Source organism: Patagioenas fasciata, chromosome 6 (assembly GCF_037038585.1).
Source record: "Patagioenas fasciata isolate bPatFas1 chromosome 6, bPatFas1.hap1, whole genome shotgun sequence".
Classification (NCBI taxonomy): Eukaryota; Metazoa; Chordata; class Aves; order Columbiformes; family Columbidae; genus Patagioenas; species Patagioenas fasciata.
The window spans coordinates 19,349,625-19,370,190 of NC_092525.1; the positions used below are offsets into that span (position 1 = coordinate 19,349,625).

General features: G+C 39.1%; 1 protein-coding gene and 1 long non-coding RNA gene across 13 annotated transcripts in view; one reads left to right on the top strand and one right to left on the bottom strand.

The window, feature by feature from the left end:
- NFIA (nuclear factor I A) overlaps nt 1–14,209 on the bottom strand; it is a 349,358-nt gene extending 335,149 nt beyond the window's left edge. For 4 of the 12 annotated variants that reach the window (XM_071810113.1, XM_071810109.1, XM_071810116.1 and 1 more), the window contains exon 1: nt 14,059–14,204. In XM_071810113.1, coding sequence (XP_071666214.1) covers nt 14,059–14,154 — 96 coding nt within the window. In that variant the 5' untranslated portion in view covers nt 14,155–14,204. Of the gene's footprint in view, nt 1–14,058 lie in introns of all 12 variants that reach the window. The other 8 variants (XM_071810112.1, XM_071810107.1, XM_071810115.1 and 5 more) reach the window with 6 other exon arrangements.
- LOC139828273 (uncharacterized) lies at nt 11,364–20,037 on the top strand. Its single transcript, XR_011739710.1, has 3 exons — nt 11,364–11,741; nt 16,010–16,105; nt 17,080–20,037. It is a non-coding gene; the product is annotated as an uncharacterized lncRNA (long non-coding RNA).
- The last annotated feature ends 529 nt before the right edge of the window (nt 20,038–20,566 follow it).

Here is a 20,566-nt window from a genome sequence, read left to right on the forward strand (position 1 = left end):
AAAACTGTAATGAGTAGACAAGTTCCAGCATTTTCTTTATAGGCTATTCCTTGAAATCTTGGGAAAAACAAAGACGAGAAAATTCAGGAGGGATAAACTTGTACATCTCCATTAACCTCAGCGGAGCTCTGCCAGCAGACAGGAGCTGAGCATTTGGCCCAGAATATTTGAGTAACTCAGATCTATGCAGTAAGTCATCTATACATCCGCAGATTGGTTATTTCAATTTTATGTTAATGCTGATGGACTTAGAGGAGTTGGAAAATATCCAGTGGACTCAGGCCTGCAGATTTAGCTGTGATACAATTCATCCCGCCTGAAGTGAAGAACAGAAGTAGCTTGGCCGTTCCTCAGGAGACAACCAGCACTTCAGCTTTAGGAGGGACAAAGGTTTTCCTTTTGTTGGACACACTACAATTTCTTAAGAACAGGAAGAAAGTGCACGACCGAGGCAAAAAAGTATTCAAAATAAGCAGTGTCCAGTCACTCTGCCAGAGATGCCACTTCCGTTACCAGAATCCCATCGTGTAAATAGTGGTTAGCTTAATGATTTCTAAACTGAAGTTGTTTATTTTAACGTAGCCAGAACTTTGTTTTCTTCCATCTCAGTTGCAGCTCAAGGCAAATTTTAACAACCAGCAAGCTTTCAGGGTAACTGCTTACCAACAAAAACACTTCCCAAGTTTAACTGTAGATGAATATTGGAACTATGAGGACACAACTTCACAAGTAATTTGTCCAGCTCAACCAGGTTTTTTTCCTGCATATGCCGCAAACCTGTGGTGTATGTAATCCAAGGGAAGGTTTCATTCCTGTGGCTGTGCAACTTACCACATTACTACTTACTCTTTACACAAAAAATTACCAATTTTTCTTTTTTTATTACTTACACTGCCAGCCTACGGTAAAGATTATCAACCCCTAAAAGCATCATACAGATCCAGTGACTACTACATAATTAAAAATAACATGTAGTAGTGATGCAATTTAAGAGTCTTTTCAATGGGCAGAGATGGCCGAATGTATAGCCCATCTTTCTTTGTCATCCTAGAAACGGGGCCCCATGCGGAGCTGCTGGTTGCTGAGTGATGCTTTGTAGTCTGTACCAGACAGTTGCACAGTACCAGCTGCATTGGCAGGTAGCCGACGTGCAAAGCGATCGCTGCCAAGCTATGCTATACAAAGGCCGCCGTGCCAGAGAGAAAGAGACCTTTGCATGAAGTCCCCTTTGACCCCAAAGCCAGCATGGATCCCATATTCATCAATTCCAGACAATTGCATCTTTCATTCCACCACAAACTATGATTAGAAAGGGCCCATTTGTGATAGTGATTGTTAGTTTACAGTTCCCAGAGATTGGATTATTTAATCTTTAGTTCTGTTGGCAGCAATATTTTCCCTAACCTTTTGTAATGGCACGTCAGTGATAATCTAACATATGTATATCGGGAGGTATACACACAGATACACTCAGGCACCTCCCTTCCCCATCAAACATGGGCAAATAGATAAAGACACAAAGAAAAAGCTGCAGCAGACAAAATTCACGTTGTTTGGCTAATACTTTGCTAATGTAAATTTTCAGAATTCAGTCTGGAAAGTGCAGTGCGCTCCACATGCAGCAGTTTCTCAACTTCTGGCCACAGAGTTCTGACTTTGCTACAGTTCTTTCTGCTCAAGAGGAAAGCTTTTGCTTTAGAGAATCTAGATATATCAGAGGCATTGTTTTCAGGTAACAGCAGTTGTAATTGGAGGATTTTTTTTTCCTCAAAAATTTCTACAAATATTGACTGCTTGTAGTATATGCAAAAAGAAGAGGAACATTAAACATGTTTTAAATGGACTCATGAGAAACCCACAGATGACAAGCAAAAGCACTGGGGGTGTGGGGGAGATGGTGTGCAGAATAAAAGCAGCAGGGAAGCGTCTGGGCCTGGTTCCCACTACTGCTCCTCCGTGTTCAGCTTTGAGATTGTGAGTCCCATTGAAATCTCTGGAAGAGCTCACAAGGTGCATGAGTATATCAGCATCAGCAAGTTTGGCATCTTAGTAAATGGGTCTTCAATGGCCAAGTGCCCCAGATTCCCCCTAAAGTTCACACAGCACTTCCTTGAGCAATAAAGCAAGCTGCTGACGCAATGAACAAGTAGGAAAAGAACATAAGATTTCTGAGAATATAAGTCTTAGGAATGACTTTCCATAGTGTTCAGGAGAAAAAGGGGTAAAACCCCTCCCAGAATCAAATGAAGAACGAACAACTGCAATTGGAAGCCAAAAGAAAAAAAAAAAAGAAAAAGAAAAGAAAAAGGATGGGAGTCTATAAAACTTTAATGAAAATATTTTTTTGATCTGATCCTTTGGTCTTATCCCAGAGATTTTAGCTGAAGGAAAAGAATCCCTGTACCTGAAGGCTGGCCATGTTGTGCTGCACCTGACTTCTGGCTCACACACGAGACCGTCTGTTCTTTATTTTCACTCTGTATGAAGCTAATGGAATTTGCAGTTGATTAACCTCAAACCTGAAGTAATGATCCAGCCTGGGACTGCAGCTGGCAATGCTGGGGCTATTTGTACTTCTTAACTGAGTAAGACAGCAACAAGTGTAGCGGCACAAAGGTAAAGATCCCAGATAGATGGGTAAATGTCAGAGGTGAAATAATGGAGTTGAGAATGTGACCTGAGAGCACACACAGAGTCCCCCTCCCCGTGAAGAGATGGGAGCACCAACTCTTTGAAAAATTAATCACAAGATGATATAATAAAAAGTATATGACTACACTTACTCAATGGTATTCTACAGGGGACACTCAAAACCCAAGATTTACCCTTTCTGCACACTGAATCTATGCATTAGAAAAAGGTCATCTGATGAAGAACAGCCTCTGTTGAAATGCAGGAGACACAGGGTCCTAAAACTTCTCTACAATCTCTGTTTGTGTGAGAGAAAGCCAAGTCTTCATTAGATCGGCACCAGAAAATAAAATTCAGAATGACACTGTATTATTTGTATTTATTTATTTGTGCCGATTAATTATTCTGTCTGAAATACGAAAAACGGCAGCTGAATCGCTGCAGATAAACACCACCAGAAAGCAATTCAAGCATTTTTTTTCTAAATAGATGTGTTTGGTTTTTTTCTTCACAATTGTTCAAAGCTTCAATGAACAGCATTACACAAACGTGCACCAAACCCTGGAATTAATTTAGTTTAGCAAGTGCTTCACACATCTTGGTTTACTGAACAATGTTACTTTCAAATCATGACAACATTCGTCCTTCCTTGCCTCATGACTAATACAGTGTTATTCAAGCTGCTCCTCTTCAGATCTTTACAAATCTTTTCTCCAGCTTTACTACCTGATTTTTAATTAAAATTAAATTGAGAAAGTTCCTTCTACTGCTGTAAATCCCACAACCCCAGCCCAGTGACAGGCACCTCTGAAAAAGGCATTTCAGGGCACTCCTTCCATGGCGTCACTTGGAAGAGAAACCTCTTCAAAGAGTTTGGTAAAATGAGCAGAGAGCTGGGATGAGCTGTGCTTGAGCTGGAGCTCTTATGCTGCTTATTGGATAAATAAGTCTGAATGTGATGTAATGAAAACAATTTTTCAATCTGAGCAAGATCATTCTTTCCATCCTATAGAAGACTTGTCAAATTAATGACTACCAACGGACGTTACTAACACTACGTTACTGTCTGTATTTTATTTATATATCGTGCATGTAAATATACATGTGCACACGCGCGCACACACACACACTGTGTGTACTATATGTCAACAACTAATCAAAAATTGTTTGCCCACAAGCATATGTGAAAAATTCATCTAAATAATTGTACATTTATTTTTTAATGAAATCCCAGTAATCCACTCAATTTACCAAACCCCTACTTAATATGGAACAGTGGTACGCACAAAGATCTGTGTCTTACACAGCGTGAGCATACGTACCTCTTCAGGCGTCCTCAGTCAAGTTTTATTATAAGATTATCTTGATTCTGAGATCACTGCTTTAACTTGTGTGCAGGGTGAAGAAGCATATGCTATATGAGTAACCCATAGTATTTGGCTTTAAGGCAAAATAAAAGTCAGCAATAAATAAACAGTAAAAAACAGACTGCTGGTAGATGGAAAGACTTCACAGCCAATTACGTGTCTCCTGTCTTTAGCTCCCCAAATTCTGCAAAAGCTTATATTTGTAAGTAACTTTAAAATAGAATAATATAGTACAATTGTAGCATCTGTCTTCAGATGATGTTAAAAACCCATTAATTAAGACCTAACACCCTTTTTTGAGGTAAGTTTTATTATTCTACTCCGTAGATGGGGAAGTTGAGACATAGAGAAATTAAAGTGATAGATTGGGCAGACCTCTACAGAAACCAAGGGAAAGACGTTGCATATCCGCTTGTAAGAACACATATTTAAGCAGGCACCTGCATTTTGCAGGTGCAAACACCTACAGCATACAAATAATAATTCTGCACCATGCTCCTGCAAACCCATCCCAGAGTGTGCACCCAGAAAACTCATTAGAACAAAGAAATCTGCAAGCATGAACTCATACATGAGAGTGCAGGTGTTCAATCATATCAATGCAAAGCACATGAACAGATGTTTGTATCAAATTGAAATTGTCACCGTCCTCAAAACTCTACAGCTCTGTCATTCCACCCATATCAGTCTGTTTATTTCTCATATTCCAGAAGGCCTCATCTCACACTGGTTTTTAGGGTACAGCTTCCACTCGTTTTGTCTCCAGCCCCCTATCCTATTGAAAGGGAAAAGTAAAAATTCTCAGCCCCTTGATCTTTCTGTTCTTAGGCCTCCAGTCATTCATCTTTTGACTACACAAATGTATTTTTTGTTAAGGTTTTGTATTTCCCCCATTGCTATTGTGAAGATCTCATTTTTTACACAGGATTAGTTCCACAACCCTAGAACAGATCTGGAAAGACTTATATTAGGACAAGCAACAGAAACGTGTCCTGCACTGTTCAAAGATGGGAACAACTGGTTCCATAAGGGCACATGTCTTCCGAGGTTGACGTGAAACCACAGACTTTGCCAAACGGCATGTGGGAGACACCAGGATGAAGTCTGTGGGTCACCATGCACCATGGAGCATTAGACTTTTCTAAACCTGGTGCCACAGAGGCAATTTGTCAGCATGGTCTTAGCTCTTTTTTCTTGTTTGCCTTTTCTCAGTTTCCACCAGAGTTAACAACAAAGTCCCCTCAAATACTCCCTGAAAAATTCTGGAACTGAGCAGATGCCATCAAAAGTGTCTGCACTGCTGATCGCAGGGGACATCTCGTGGAGCTGGCACAGAGCCTGGTTTTGTTCGGCCACTGCTGTTGTCCTGTGGCTCTTTGGCTTCACGCTATGGAGTTGCCTCAGTGCAGAAGAGTTTGGGCAAATAAGCTACTAATCTGCAATTCAAACCGTGCCTCTGCGTCTGAAGAGAGGAAAATAAACCCACAATTATTTGTCTGTGCAGCGGTCCAGTTACTGGAGGACCAGACCAGTTGGTAGCCCATATGTTACTAAATTGGATTTTAAGTAACGAAAAGAAACAACTTCAAAGAGAGATTTGGACCAGAGGGAGGAAAAAAAACCCTTGTGATTCATTGTCCCTACTCAGGGTTGATCTTTTGGCCACTGCTCTTCGTAATGCCAGAAAACATCTTCTCATATAAAAGTCTGCCCTCCTCCCTCTCTCCTTTACAGTGCCTGCCCTGAATAGCCACACTTGGGTCTGTCCTTTTCTTTTGGTTCTTTAGACTTTCTCTTTTTGACAAACTTGTATTAGAAATGAGTAAATTCTTGTGGGGAGCCAGGCCTTCATCAAGGGCTTCCCACCATTTTAGGCCCAAGTCCTCTCCCTACGTGCCCACACACTCCTGTGGAAGGTATTTCACCATTTCTCTGGGGGAGACTCTTAGAAAACTTCGTCATGAATGAAAATGTGTCCGTAGAAATGTAATAAGGACCTAAAAAAAGGGAACGTAGAGAGACAGACTTCTCTAGAAATTTTTAACAACTCTACATAGTGAAAAAGTTGTGTCCTATGAAATCAGGTGAGACAGTTAAAATTTGTAAGAAATTTACTACTTTCTTTAAAATTAAGACTAATTTGGTTTTGAACATGAGGGAATTCCTTGGGTGTGTTAAATAATGTCTTACGGTACTGTTTCCTTCGTGGAGCATGGCAGACAGAGAGCTGATCTTTTAGGCTTGATTTCCTTAGGAAATCAAGATAAAAGAAGAGGAAACAACAAGTCCTAATGCAATGCTTATTATGCATTGCAATTTGTCTAAACTGTAAGTCCTCATTAGCAGCAGATCATGAGTAAATTTGAGTTTTACTTCTGTTTGCTTGTAATCCTTGAAAACTGGTTCTGTTTGCCTTTCAGCCACTGCCCTAAAAAACTTGTGTTTAACCTATTCTTCTTAACCTCTTCTTTCAAATAGCATCACAAAAGAAAATTTCTAGTTTTATTTTAATATTATTTTATTACTGGCAAAGAGAAGTGCACATGAATATTGTTTCTATTTGTTCCTGAGAGCAAACATATATGCTGACTGAATGAGCAATCAAATGGGACAATTTCTCTCCTTGCTTATTGAACATAAAAGTTTAATTCAGGTTGCTTTGGAATATTCTTTATAATTCCTTGACATAACCCAATAACCCATAACCCATGTCCACTTTCTTTACTAGGGTAAATGTGACCACTTCTGAATATCAGCATATTTCCATGCAGAATCAGGTCCATTTTCTCCAGCATAACTGAATTCTAGATTTAAATATAAATATATATATATATATATATATATATATACACACACATACAGAAAACCTCCCCTCTAATATACTCACAAACTCACTTGTGGATGTACTCTGTTAGTGACCGTGTACACCTCGTGTCTTTTGAGTGAGCCATGTTTAAAGCAGAGAGGTTTATTTAGAGCAGTATTTGTGCTCTTAATTTCCACCCTGCTCCTATCGACAACCTCAATCCATGTGTGTGATTCCAATCGGATTGTGAAATTAATGTGGCTGTTTGTGTACATCAAGGGCAACCTGCTCTTCTTCGAAAGCAAGGGCATTGCAATTATTGGTAGTAAAAGTCTACAAGCTTATAGTACCATCTGTACTATCCAACACTTCCACCCATATCTAGTTGTATTGCTAACTTTGCGTTTCACAGCCTTTGGGGAAAAAAAAAAAAAAAAAAACACAACACCAAAGAACAACAGATATGCTTATATAGGCAAAATATTTTGAATCTCACTCCATTAGCAACACATCTATTTCATCTGTTCTAATGATTTTTATCTTATTGGGAACTACTCTTCAATAATCTACTCTACGGAAAGTCGATCCAGAGATCATCACAATAAATAAAAGTTTTAAAAGCTTTGTGCAAAAGAGTTATTGCAGGTTTGTACAGCCCCTGCTCTGAAGGCCCCTCAATCAGAGCTCCTGCTCCTCTGAGATCAGAGGGATTCCTTGGGAGCACGGCAGGACCTCTGCTCTTTGTGGGTGCATAAAAATATAAGTGTATTGTGTACCTAAAGTGTGTGCAGGTACATGTACAAAGAGCTCCCGCATTTGCAATGAGTTCTGTAATTATTACCGCAGCACTTGTGGAAGAGAAGTTCCTAGTGACATTAATGGAAATTAAAAAGATATTATCAATGCAAAACATGCTATTATGAACTAGCATATTTGTCTGCAAATATCAACAAAGAAATAACTTGATTAATCCTAAAATCATCTTTAAATATTAATCAGTGTCAGTGACCACAGCTGAGGGAGAGGAATAAACTTTGCTTCTAGCTGCAAAGAGAGTCTTTTCATGCTGGGATTAAAACCAGGGGAACCTTTTGATAAACCAAAAACGTTACCTTTTCCTTTCACTTGAATGTAAGGAAAGCAAATATTTACTTTCAGATTTTTGTTGTTGTTGTTGTTGATGTAGAAACTACTGAGATTTGCCAGCAAAAAGTTTCAGAGTATTTTTTTATTTTCACCTCCATTTTTGATTACTCCCAGTGTTAGTTGAGGGCTTGCCTAATGTAGCAGGACCAGACTGCCAGAAATCATCATGAGCATCCCGATCAATTTAAAGATCCAGTCCCAGTGTTTAAACTGGAGTACGTGATTAGTCTCACAGCCTTTGGATTCAGATCAAGGTGTCAGACCTTTCAGGCAGTGTCTCTTTTTCAGTTTTCTTGCCTGGTCTGATATTCAATACAGTTTTGACACCTTCAGATCTCAAGCCAGCATGTAAAATTAAATGATGGTGAATGGAAGCACAGACACCTTAGGCACAGCACGGACTGAGGTTAGAAGTCCTTTTATTTATCCTTCACAAGATAGTACCATCTGGAGGACCTATTACTTGTTTTTCCCAACTATCACAATAATTTCAAAACCAGGGGACATGAAAAGCTCTGGAAATAATAGATGGGCGTCAAAAGCAAGAATGAGCTGGTCCTTACAAAGCTTTGCTCTCCTGCCTTCTCCTCCTGGCTGGACAACTATCTACACAACGTCCTTCTGGCCCAGTGGACACGTCAGACCTCTGGCTCCTGGCTCAGAGGGCAGCACCAGGAATCCAGACAAAGTTTTTTGGATGAACTGGATTTCTCTCCAGCCCTTCTTTGGGGTGTCCGACAGCTACACCATCATTTTACAACAAATGTGAACGTTTCTGAGGGGAAGAGGGTTGAACAAGGGTTAACGTGGCGCATTCTCCTCTCACTAAAATGATGTCATTTCCCTCCCCCTCCCCGAAAGTATCTGTTGCTTGGTTGTTTATATACTGAAGTTAATTTAAAGTAGATATTATAGACCTGCATGGTTTAAAATTGAATGAATTCTCATGTCTGAAGGAATTTACACAAATTCAGTTTAAACTGAGTGTGCTTCAAGTGTTATTAAAAAGTATTGCTTTTTGCCCACAAACTACCCATTTGCCTCGTTTTCCACATTTTCTCCAGAAAAATAAAGACTAAGAAAACAGAAGTACTGATACATTGTAGAAATGGTCCCAATGAGTTTATAATCCAGTGTAAGTTACACAGTGCTGATAAGTAAAGGAAGTTCAACCAGACAGTTTAATCCTCCAATTTCCTGTCTTCTAATCAGCCACTGACTCTTCTGGCTTTAAATTAGAAACATTCATGGCGATATTCAGGACAGGTGAAGGAAAGAGTTGAAAACGGCAAATACTTGTAAGCAAAAGAAGGCAACATATAGAAAATGAAGATATTATAAAGTATGTATTCCAATGCACTGAATACATGTTTTAAGTTATGCATGGAATTTAGCAACTCTGACAGAGAAGGAATGATTTTATTTAAAACATTTTTACAGTAGCTGTGCAGTGTATGAACATACAAGAGTCACTGTGTAAAACAAAGAGAATCCATGCTGCAATGTTACACTCTGTTCACACTTTGTTATTTTTATAGAGGCAGAAGCAGGACAGTTGTTAATACATATAAGCTTTTTGATATACAGTAAAAGTATCAGTAGAAAGCACAAATCAGTAAAGCCACGTACGGTTCAACAGCATGTGGGGGATTACCACGATAATCTTAGAGGAAAGTATGTATATACATGTATGTATAGATACGCTCAGTGATTTAAACAAGAAATACTACTTTTGAGTGTTTCATGCTACCAGACTTTTTTTAGCTCCAGTAGTAACAATTAGTTTCCCATATGATGAAATTAAATATTTATTAGAAGCGCCATTATTTTTAGTCTCATTTGCAACGAGACTTATAGTGAGGACTCTATTAATTCTTAATTGATGGAAATGCTAGTAACTTTTTTTTTTTTACTGCATAAATAACCTGAGCAATTTCAGCTATTCCTCTGAAAAAATAAAGCAGAGAAGTGTGAAAGTGTTTACCAAGAGCTTCAGGGAAAACATGATGTTGAATTAAAAAACTTTAAAGTAACAAAATGACCATTTCAAGTCCAGTCCTACTATCTTCAATAAATTCTCTTTTGAGTTATGGCATCTAAAGAAATTAAAGGCATATACACCGAACTATGGATCGATAGCCGGATAATAAAACTAGAAAACGGTTATTTTGAAAAATGACTGGAAGATCTGCTTTAACTGTCACGTTCAATAACAGCAGTTTGCATGCACAGAGTCATTTGAAATGGCTTCTTATTTATTAATGAGGCTTTTTCTCTTCAGATATTTCGCAAAGGAGAACGGTTTGGGCTTTGAGACTGTTTGGATTGAGATAAGTCAAATTATGGGTCCAAGTTGGTTCTCAGTCCCTCAGGTGAGTAAACCTGGAGTCGCTCCGCTTCTAATGCAGCGACTCCGGGCTGATGGCGGCATAAACCTGGAGCAGAATTTGACCCAGGGTCTTTAGTTTTGTATCGCTATTGAGAATTTTCCTCCAGTTTTCAATAACCCCATGCAAAGGAATTTTGCAGATGATCCCTTATTAAACATATATAATATTCACATCATATTGGCTTGCTAGAGCAAATAATTAAAAAAAATAATCAGCTTGAAAGAAATGTTTATAAAAGTAGCACAGCTGCACATATTTGTTGCAAATGCAAGACAGAGCACCAAAACTTTTCTGTGACTAACCCTTTAGTGTCTCTAAGGCAGCATCGAATTCATATTAAAAATGCCAATGATTACAAGAGAGTAATAATTTTCCAACAAACTAATTAATCTCATATCTTCAGTCTGCTATACTGGTTAAAGTATTTGCGATTACACATATATTAAAAGACATATATATATATATATAATTCATTCTTACACAGATTTACAGCATTTTGGGGAGAATTTTCTGCTAAAATGTCACTTTGCAGCATAGCCAAAATAGTAACTGTTTCTGCAGTTACTTGATTAAACCATAAGAAGAAATAGATTAGGTGTCAAAAGATTGTCTTAAAACTGTTGTGACAAAAGCAATTACTACTAAAATGTATAAATGCTGTGGGTTCTATTGAACTAGTTTGAAACGTAACTGACTCCAAGAAAGAAAAATAATGTTTTTCTTTTACTTTGACCTCTTGCTATTTTGGCAAGTAAGATAAAATATATTAGCCATTCCATCAGATGGCTGGAGAGAAAAACTAGCTGCTATGAGAAAAAATGAATTAAAGGGGCATTAATAAAGATTATCTATGAAAGAAAATAAGGTCAAAATTAAAACTCCGCATTTTAAAGCCACCTTTCAAAAATGCAAGCTGCTTTGCCCAATGCTAAAATCCATTCATTTTACTAATCATGCAATCACCCAATCTCCATTATCTCCAGTTAGCTCTAAACATGCTCTAGACTGGAGTGAAAGAGGGAGAGTGTGAGGCTGAGAGACACTGAGAGAGAAAGAAAGAGAGCGAGATTACTACACCCAGCCTTTTATAAAGCCGTTTCTTTCATTATAACAGGTCTTTTCATCAAAATGACACAGAACCTTTAAATTTGGGCATAATACTCCCGTACAGTACAGAGCCATAGCTTAAAACGGATTCAGAACCTGCTCCAGAAAGAAAACAAACTCCCTCGTTTGACACACAAATTGTTTACGATTCATTAAAAAGCAAAATTGCGGATCCCAGTGCTGGCAGCTGAGCCCATATGGGTGCAAGGGGTATTCACTCCTCTCTTTGTATGCTGGCACTACCAAGTTTCGCACTCCACAGCTGAGATTGTGTGCGGCCACACCAGGCGTGAGGTAATTTTAAAAGCTTTATTTGTTCTTTAAAAACATTTAAATCTGCTCTCTAGCTTACTTCGGATTAAAAGAATGTGGCAAATGCGATGGGGTTTGGGGGTAAAAAAAAAAAATTTAAAAAATAGATAACTACTTTTTGTTGTATGTTTTAGATTCACTGACTGTATGAAAACCTGCTTATTACTCCATCAATAATTGAAACTTTGTACGGAAATTATTTGCAATTAACACATCTATTGTAAAGATCTTGAATTATTCATTTCAGTTAAAAATAACATCTCTTTCATCTAGCACAACTTGACCAAAAAAAAAAAAAGGCTATTTCAGTTATTTTTTTTTGTTCTCTTAGAAAATAAATGATGTGACGTTCAAGTTTAAGGAGAACTTTCTGCAATGTTTAATCTAAACAACAGTATGTGTGGTTATAAAACTGTTTATTCTTAGGCAAGTGCATTACTAAATGTTTCCAGCATTTTACATATTATATTCACAGTACTAAAACATCTGTGAAATAAATGTGACTGAAATGAAACTTCCTCGGACATTTTCTATAGGCTGATAATAACTGCCTAATAACATTTGAGGATACTTATTAAATAATAAACACGGACATACCTCATCATAAAAGTAGCCAATAGACAATAAAAGACGAGTGGCAATAAAATATACAAATGGCTCAGAATAAGACAAAAATCACAGCATGATATAAATTGGGTGGTTAAAACAGGCACTTGCAAACTTTGCTTTGAAAATGATAACTAAGAATCAATAGAATTATTTACCAGGGTTTAACAAGCAGAAAAAAAAAAAAAGAAAAAGAAGTCACATGAATAGTCAACAGTTTATGTGCATGCAAATACCCCTTCCCCCTCCAACTTCCCCTGGCAGAAAGTCTAATTGGAAAATCAGTACTATAAGTAAAGTGGTTACCCTGCCCCATCTATTAACCGAAAGTTGCATGTTACATTGCACTGGCAACCACTGGCAAACCTCAAATAGACGGTTAAAAAAAAAATAATTAAAGAGTTTAGAGAAAACAAAACGGCAAAACCCAAGCCCAAAACACCTTTAAATACAAGCCACATGATATTCACAATGGCCACCACCAAGCTGCAGAATAAAAACCTTCCGGATCTCACTTTTAAAAGTCTTTCAAGTCCTCTGAGGTCTTAAAGTTTCCAAATGATACCAAAATTGGTCCAGGGCGGCAAGGGGGAGGGAAAGCCCCCCGACTTGTTTCAGCGTATCATACAATGCAAGTGATCATGCCTTGTTTTGTAATTCTACTCGCCAGTCCTTTTTTAACTGATATCTATGTGAAACGAGCTGAGGTTCACGGTCCAGTTAGGAGCGGATAATACATTCATTGTCCTGGCAGCAAACTTTTCCTCTCCCTGGAAGAATTCACGCTTGCCACAAGAATAATAATTACAGAAATCTAAAAATGCGCTGCTAACGAATTAATCCCTAACGGACAACACGCTAACGAGGGCAGTAATGATTTGAGGACTCTCTTCCTCACAACGGGACTTGCATCTTCTGCCACAATGGGCTATTGTGCATCCTCCTAACTCACTATACCTCTTATAGATTCGAGATGTCAAAGGTTGTCTGGCCCGGCTGACCATGACATGCTAGTTAACTCGTTCTACGGAGCACGTTTGGGACTTTATTGAAACTTTAATTGCGCCCAAAAGCAGCGAGAGCCAGACCATGGGGGATCTGTAACACATGGCTCCAGGTCAGCGCAGCCCGGTAACCTGTTCTAACGTAAACACGCCGAGGGAAAAGTTAGATGGGGGGTCACCTCGCAAAACACGGTCCCCTCACACGTGACGGTTTTACACCACGACACGACTGCCGCACCGTCCCAGGCTCTCACAGTAAGCGACTCGCTTTGTAACAGACTGAACTTTCCACCTCCCCTCCTTACAAAATATCACAGGGTAAAAAATGCACATGCACGCGGACGCTTGAAAGCAGCAGATAAAGTAAAACAAACTGAGCGTTAGGCAGCCGACTGAGACAAGTTACTCTGCACAAGGCTTTCTCAAACTACTTCTTTGCATACTTTTTTTTTTTCCCCCTTAAGGAGAATTGAAAAAGCTTCCCTCTGGAAACTGTAGTGCACATTAACGGTCTCCTGTTACACAGGGGAAAGCACACAAGTGGGACAAGTGTGAGGCTGCTCTACTGTAGAGTGTGAAAAAATCAAATGTTAATTTGATAAATGTGAGGTCTGGGACATTTTGTCAAAGAGGGAGGGAAAGTAGAAAAGGGAGAGAAAAAAAAAAAAGCAGCCTTGCTGCCAACTCACCATCCACCAAGTTCTGGCCGAGATGTCGTAGCAGAGCTGCCATTTGATGGAGCCGTCGGAGGTTTTCCCTGCCATTATGCTGTCAGCAAGCTTCATCTGATGCTAACTCACGGGAGATAAGACACCTAATTGAGAAAACATTTGCACTGGCATGTTGGGCAACATGTAGCCCGGTCCATACCATATGGAATCATGGGTAAAAAAAAAAAAAAAAAAAAAAAATCTCCTTGACAATGAACCAATCTCTCACAGAGCCAGTGGCAAGGTGAAGTGGAGATGAAAAGTCATCTGCTCTCAGCACTGTCTTCTCCTCTCTCTCTCTCCCTCTCTCTTCCCTTCTCCCTCTCTCTCCTTTTTTTTTTTTTTTTTTTTTTAAATAAGAACCCACTGCTCAACATCAAAGAGAGGCGGTCAAAATTAGGGCTTCATCACTCACATGATTTTGGTCTGCAAGGTTTTGCTTTCCTTTCCTCTTTTTTAAGAAGAATAAAGAGATTTAATAGGACAAAGGCAGGTAGTGGACTGCGGAGGGAGATCGCCACAGGCTATTAGCCTAAAATTTCTGCTTGACAGATGGAACTGCTTAGAGACTATCATGCAATGTTTTGGGTGTGTTTTTTTTTTTTTCTCTAAAAAGACTTTCAGTCTGATTCAGTATCTGTTTATCACAGCTACTTTTCTCATGTACGTGACCGGGGGGGCAAGAAAGGACTGAGCAAAAAAAGAAAAAGATTGCGTCTTTCTTTTTAATTTCTTTCATAATTGTGCTTATAATCAGTTAAGCAGTGAAAGGCAAAATAAAATTGTGAACTGCTCAAGTCTATGCCTCCATTCAGTGGCAGAAGCTTTCTAAAGGAATCAAATGCTTTTTAAAAAAAAAACATTAAAGTTTTGGCTCTTTGCTCCTTCTTGATTTTAGATACCAGATCTTATTGTTTAAATGAATGACTTTTCGTAGGCCCATTCAAATGGCTGAAGTGCTCCCTAAGAACTGAACAATTCCCTTCTTATCCTTTTTTTTTCTTTAAATACAGTTTTGCTACTGTATTTTTTAAAACTTATTTTTAATGTTACGCTTCCTAATACCATCAGGGGACAACTACCTAAGCCTCACAGGGGTTTGTTTCTCCCTCTTGCAAAACTTCTCTGCAACATTCAAAATTCACACAAGGAACTGACAGATAACTTGGAAAAAGGCAACTCCAAAACAAAGAGTTTTGAAAAGTTACGAAACCTTGGTATTGTCCAATACTAAAATCCTTTCCTGGAAAACAAGTTAAAAGATAATCGTACATTTCCCCATCTCTGTTTCTGACTTCTAGGGCACTGAAAAAACAATGAAAGTACTACTTTTTTGACAGCTGACTATCAAACAGGCAGTGACTGTTTTCCATTTAACTGTCCCATTGGATCACAGGGATGGCGGTTGCTCGGCTGTGACCAGCGCCACCGAATCCCAGGCACTCCAGTCCCTGCAGAGCTGCCTTTCCTTGGGTGCTTGAAAAAATCTCCTTCTGAACTGGCAAACGGGCCCTCGCCAGGAATGTTTCAGAGGTCTGCAGAGCTAAGGCTGAGATAACTCGCTTCCTCAGAAGCAGCTACGCTCCGCAAATCTTTTGGCGATGTGGACACAAGTGGAAAATGTATTAAAAATATCCGCTCTGTTTTCAACAGTGTTCATTTTTGTTTGTATCAGCAAAGGGAGCTCACGGGCGCAGAATTCTTTGATTATTTTGTGTTCTATCGTTTAACTATTTGGCTACAGCAAAATTCCAATTCCGGGCTGCGTACTTTACAAAACTGTCATTCACTACAGGACAGAACTTTCATTGCGCTTCAATAATACCTTCAGATTTCTGTGATGTGTGAGATGACAAGCAAATTATTTAGCTTGAACACAGGTTGCTAATGTAACTTACAGGGGTTCACCTTTTTTTTTTTTTTCCCCCAGCCTTAACAATCTGCTTGGACTGCACAGAAAATACGTCAGTGCACAAACTGTGCAACTACTCAGCACCCCAGTTTGCTGTTTTGCTCCAGATAGTAGGTACGATCTCAGTGCTGTTTATGGAAAGGGTCTGACTAGCATGGGAAGTGTTAAGTTTTAGTCTGAGTCCAGAAAGAAATAAAAAAAAAAAAAAAAGACACTGTGCCAGGAACTGTCCTTAGACTGGCTGGCCCAAGCATTTATTGTCTTCTGTTACCACAGGTTTATTAACACTACCTGTCCTTGCTGTGCCTTGCTGCTCATTGAAAAAAACCTCGCTCCACATAATCACAGAAAATATACAGTAAAATCCTTAAGTTACAATCAGCCTTTGAATCGGTGTCAGATTCAATTTTATGCTGCTCTCTTTGCTTCAGCCTCTCAAACCACACAACCTACCCACCCTGCTTATCATTTATTTAGTATTTCATACCCAATAGTGCCGCATGTCATTCCAGACAAGTTCTGATAAATCTTCATTCGGTCTGTACGGGTTTCCATCACCTGACACAGTTATAGACCTACTGACAAACTTTCCCTTGTCGCCGTATTAATAACTACATCAAAAATACTTGAGTCTTCCTATACTTTACTTCCCAATATTATTTATAAAGACATTGAATAAATTATTTTTGGAAGAGCATGCACTTTTCAGCTTATGAATGACGGAAGCATGAAACCATTTCCTTCCTGACAGCGTAGCAGTTATGTGCAAAGAAATGAGGAGTGCTGCTGGTTAACAGCGTTTTAAATTCAGAACAATTAGGTGCAGTTAACTTTGCCATTGTTCTTTCTGATGCTGGGAATGGTGGGGTTCTTACCCGTAGAGCAATTATTCCTTTCATAAGCGGCTGTTGTTAATAGCATTAAAACAAGATTAAATACAACACGTTAAATATTGCAATTATTGTGGAAAATAAAATTATTTGGTGAGCATAATGGGGAGCAAATCAAGCATTTAACATGATCCAGGAAATGCTACTCCAAACAATTGCATTTGTTTTATGCAATTTTTCCCCTTTGATTGCTGACAGATGCCGTTTTGGAAACAAACATCTAAGTAGTTTTCCTTCAATCAGGAAAAAAACCACACACCAGAAAATGGCTACATGTTTTGAATTTAACTCTTGTCAATCAGCATTCTGCACAACACGCCCTGTGAATAGTACTGGGACAAAACGATGCCTTCCAAAGACTAATAAGCCACAAAGATGTTTGCTTCTAAATCAGACTGTTCCAAAAAAAGAAAAAGCCTTCGTGCACCATAGACATTTATGCAGGCACAGCTGCAAAATAAAAATGCTTGCAACATAGGAGTGATATACAAGTTGGAAATAAGTTAGGTGTATGTGTTTGTGGGCTACAGGAGACGAGATTTGTTTTCTGACAGCTTTAGGCCTCAAGCAATAAATGGAAGAACTTGCCAGTTCCTTTCTGACTTCCTACCGGAGAAGCGGCCAACTACCCACAAATAATTTGCTGCATTGTTGAGCGGAGTTACCTGCCGCAGCACAGAGTGAGCGTGTCCCTCTCTACCTATCCCCTCTGCGTCACATTCAGACAAGGTCACTGTTGCTATCGTGGGTATGAAACCAGGAACGAATGCTAAAAAAGGCCAATAAAGTATCTTAATTCAGATGACTATATCAAGCTGGCATTTTCCAGCCTACTGGAAACGGAATGCATGAGAGCATTAGAAATGTTGGCATAGCGGGTGGTTTCTCCAAATGTTGCCTTCTACTATTCCAGTTGATAAAAGAAATACGGCAGAACTGCGTGGAGCTCCCAGTGCTAGACACATCTTTAGGATCTTAGTTGTCTTTACTAAATTATCTATTAATTGTGTGGTATCTAGTGCTCATTAACCCTTTTTTGTTCCCTTTGCCTCCCCCTATTTGTTCGGTTGCAATTGCTCAGAACCTGTTCAGCTGATTGCAACAGCGTGATTTTAGATCTGTTCTTAATTTGGGAGATATTTTCCCTGGGAAGCCTGAGCTTCAATGAGCTACAATACAAAGAGGATTTCCTTATCGCAAACAGTGACAATTAGTTCAAGTGCCACGTGAGAGCAGGCAGTTGATTTTTGGACGGTCTCTGAACTTCTGCAAAGTTGCTGACAACGAGTGTGTGTTCTAGCTTTTGGAAATCCTCTAATCCTGGCTTCGATCAGGAAGATCTGCTGTTGCTGAAGGCGTAAACAAGGAGAGAAGCAGCTTGTGACCACTGCTCCTGCACCTCCACAGCCTCCCAAGCCAAAAACAGTGCAACAGTAAAGCTTTCACTGAATGCTCAAGGTGACACATGCATTTCAGATCTTCTCACTCAATCAAGGGGAAAAAAAGTCCTTTCCCCTCTGCATAAAGTTGTCTTTGGCCTCTGCATTTCCCCCTGCAGCTCTGTTGTGTGTATTTTTCCCCTCTCCCTCCTCTGATTTTCGTCTTGCCATCTGTATTCCCCTTTTGCCTCATCTGAAACAAGCATCAAGATCTTGTTTCTGACAGAATGGTCTGTCAATATGGAAACACACTGACATCACAGACAGTGCTGTGACTTCACGTCTGAAAGAAACAGGAGGAACAGATGAAAGGAGTGAAGGGGAAGGAATGACACATACAAACATTTTCAAAAAATAAGTAAAAATTCTTCTCTCTCAACCCAAAATGTAAAGGAACATAAACCAGACTTATTTTTAAGTCTAAACGTAACCAGCTATTTCCTAATCTGTGACCATAACTCGGCACTGCATTTCAACGTGGTTTTCATCTGGGAGAGGTATCAAGCCCCCGGGAGCTCGTGCTTTGCTGGTTCAAGCCTGTGACAGCCACCACCGCCTCTCGAGAAGGTCTAAACAGGGATTAACCTGGAAAAAGCTAATAGCAAGCTCATTTGGGGAAATAAGAGCTCCCGACCTTGACCAATCTAAAACATCTAAGCAAATGCAAAGTTATAGAATGAAAAATAAAAGTATTCATCAAAGCCACAAACTCAGTTTTGATGCAGGTGGATCAAACGTGGCATGTTCCCATAGAGATGGGGATCCAAGATGTACCCAGAAAATATTCTTACTGAATAAACAGGGTGAGAATATCACCTTACTATTATTTTCTTTTTTTTTTTTTTTACTATAATGAAATATTAACAAAAGCATCTAACCATTATTTCTATTGCTGGCTTTTTTTGTGGAATAATTTGAGAGGAGTTAGAAGCCCCACATTTCCTTCACTATTTGAAATATTTATTTCAGCTCTAACATTAGAAGGCATCCAGAAGATATTGCTTTCCTACCATCTCCAGAGCCGCCGCAAAACTCTAATAAGGATACTTCTAACTAGTAGCAGAGGAGCTCAAGAAAACTAAAAGGTTAATATATTCTAACTAGATGTTGGGTATAGAATGTCAGATCTGTCAAATTTCATTACGGTTTGCTGCTCAATGAAAGAGATTTGATTTCTTTTGCCACTGTCCTACTATGTTCAAGTCACACAGTGCCAGCAGCAACCAGCCAACGACCACAGGCTGGCGCGGCGCGGGCCCGAGTGGGAAGGCAGCCGCAAGGACCATCTGTTTCCCATTGCTCGCAAAGCCAAGATGTGCAGTGAAGTGCATTCCATTCACCCAGCCAGCCTTCTCCCCGCTCAAGTTATTAGTGTTACAAGTGAAATTATCTTTTCCAAACAGCGGGGGAGCTATAATCCTTGTGGAACAAGACTTCAAAAAAAAGGGAAAGAAAAAAAAAAAGGGAGAAAAAAAAAAAAACAGGACAGAAAAAGGTCCCTCAACACCCTCACCATTCAAACATCTTTTGTTAAAGTTGTCAGTGACACTGTTTGTAAATTTAACTGCCATGTTTTATAATTTTAAAGGATGTTTTATTAAGAACTATGTCCTCTAACGGAAGAATGTGTATGTCTGTTTGTGGGATCTAATGGAATAAACCATTCACATATATTTAGAGTGTTATTTATGAATAAAGTTTAAAATGACAAGATGAATGCTCATTTTCGGCTCTCTATCATTAAGTGCCTTGAAAAACATCATAGGTTTTGCAGTATAATTTAAAGTGAGAATGCATAAACAGTGCTAATTACATGCTACTTACATTGTTTCAATATGTAATGCATATGTTTAACCTCTCAGAGAAAGGATTGGTCTTGGCACAGTACTTGTGGGATTTAAGGGTATGTTAAACTGATAACTGTAGAATGAGCTTTGACACAGGATATTGGTCTCCTACTGTTACCTAAATGCCAGGTGAAACCAAAGGATTTATAGAAGGGCGTGTGGAAAGGGGAAAAAAAAAAAAAGACAACACAATGAGGTGAAACTGAGAAGTTTATTTTCAAAAGGGGAAACATTTATCTTTTGACACCATTCCATTCCAGTGACTTTATTTCTAATATACCATGAGATTAATGATGTGGCTACTGTCACTGTGTCTGATGAACACTGGCAGAGCTATGGAACAGTTGCTCCCTCTACTATTATTGGACATATTTGTAAATTGGCATATATAAGATGAAC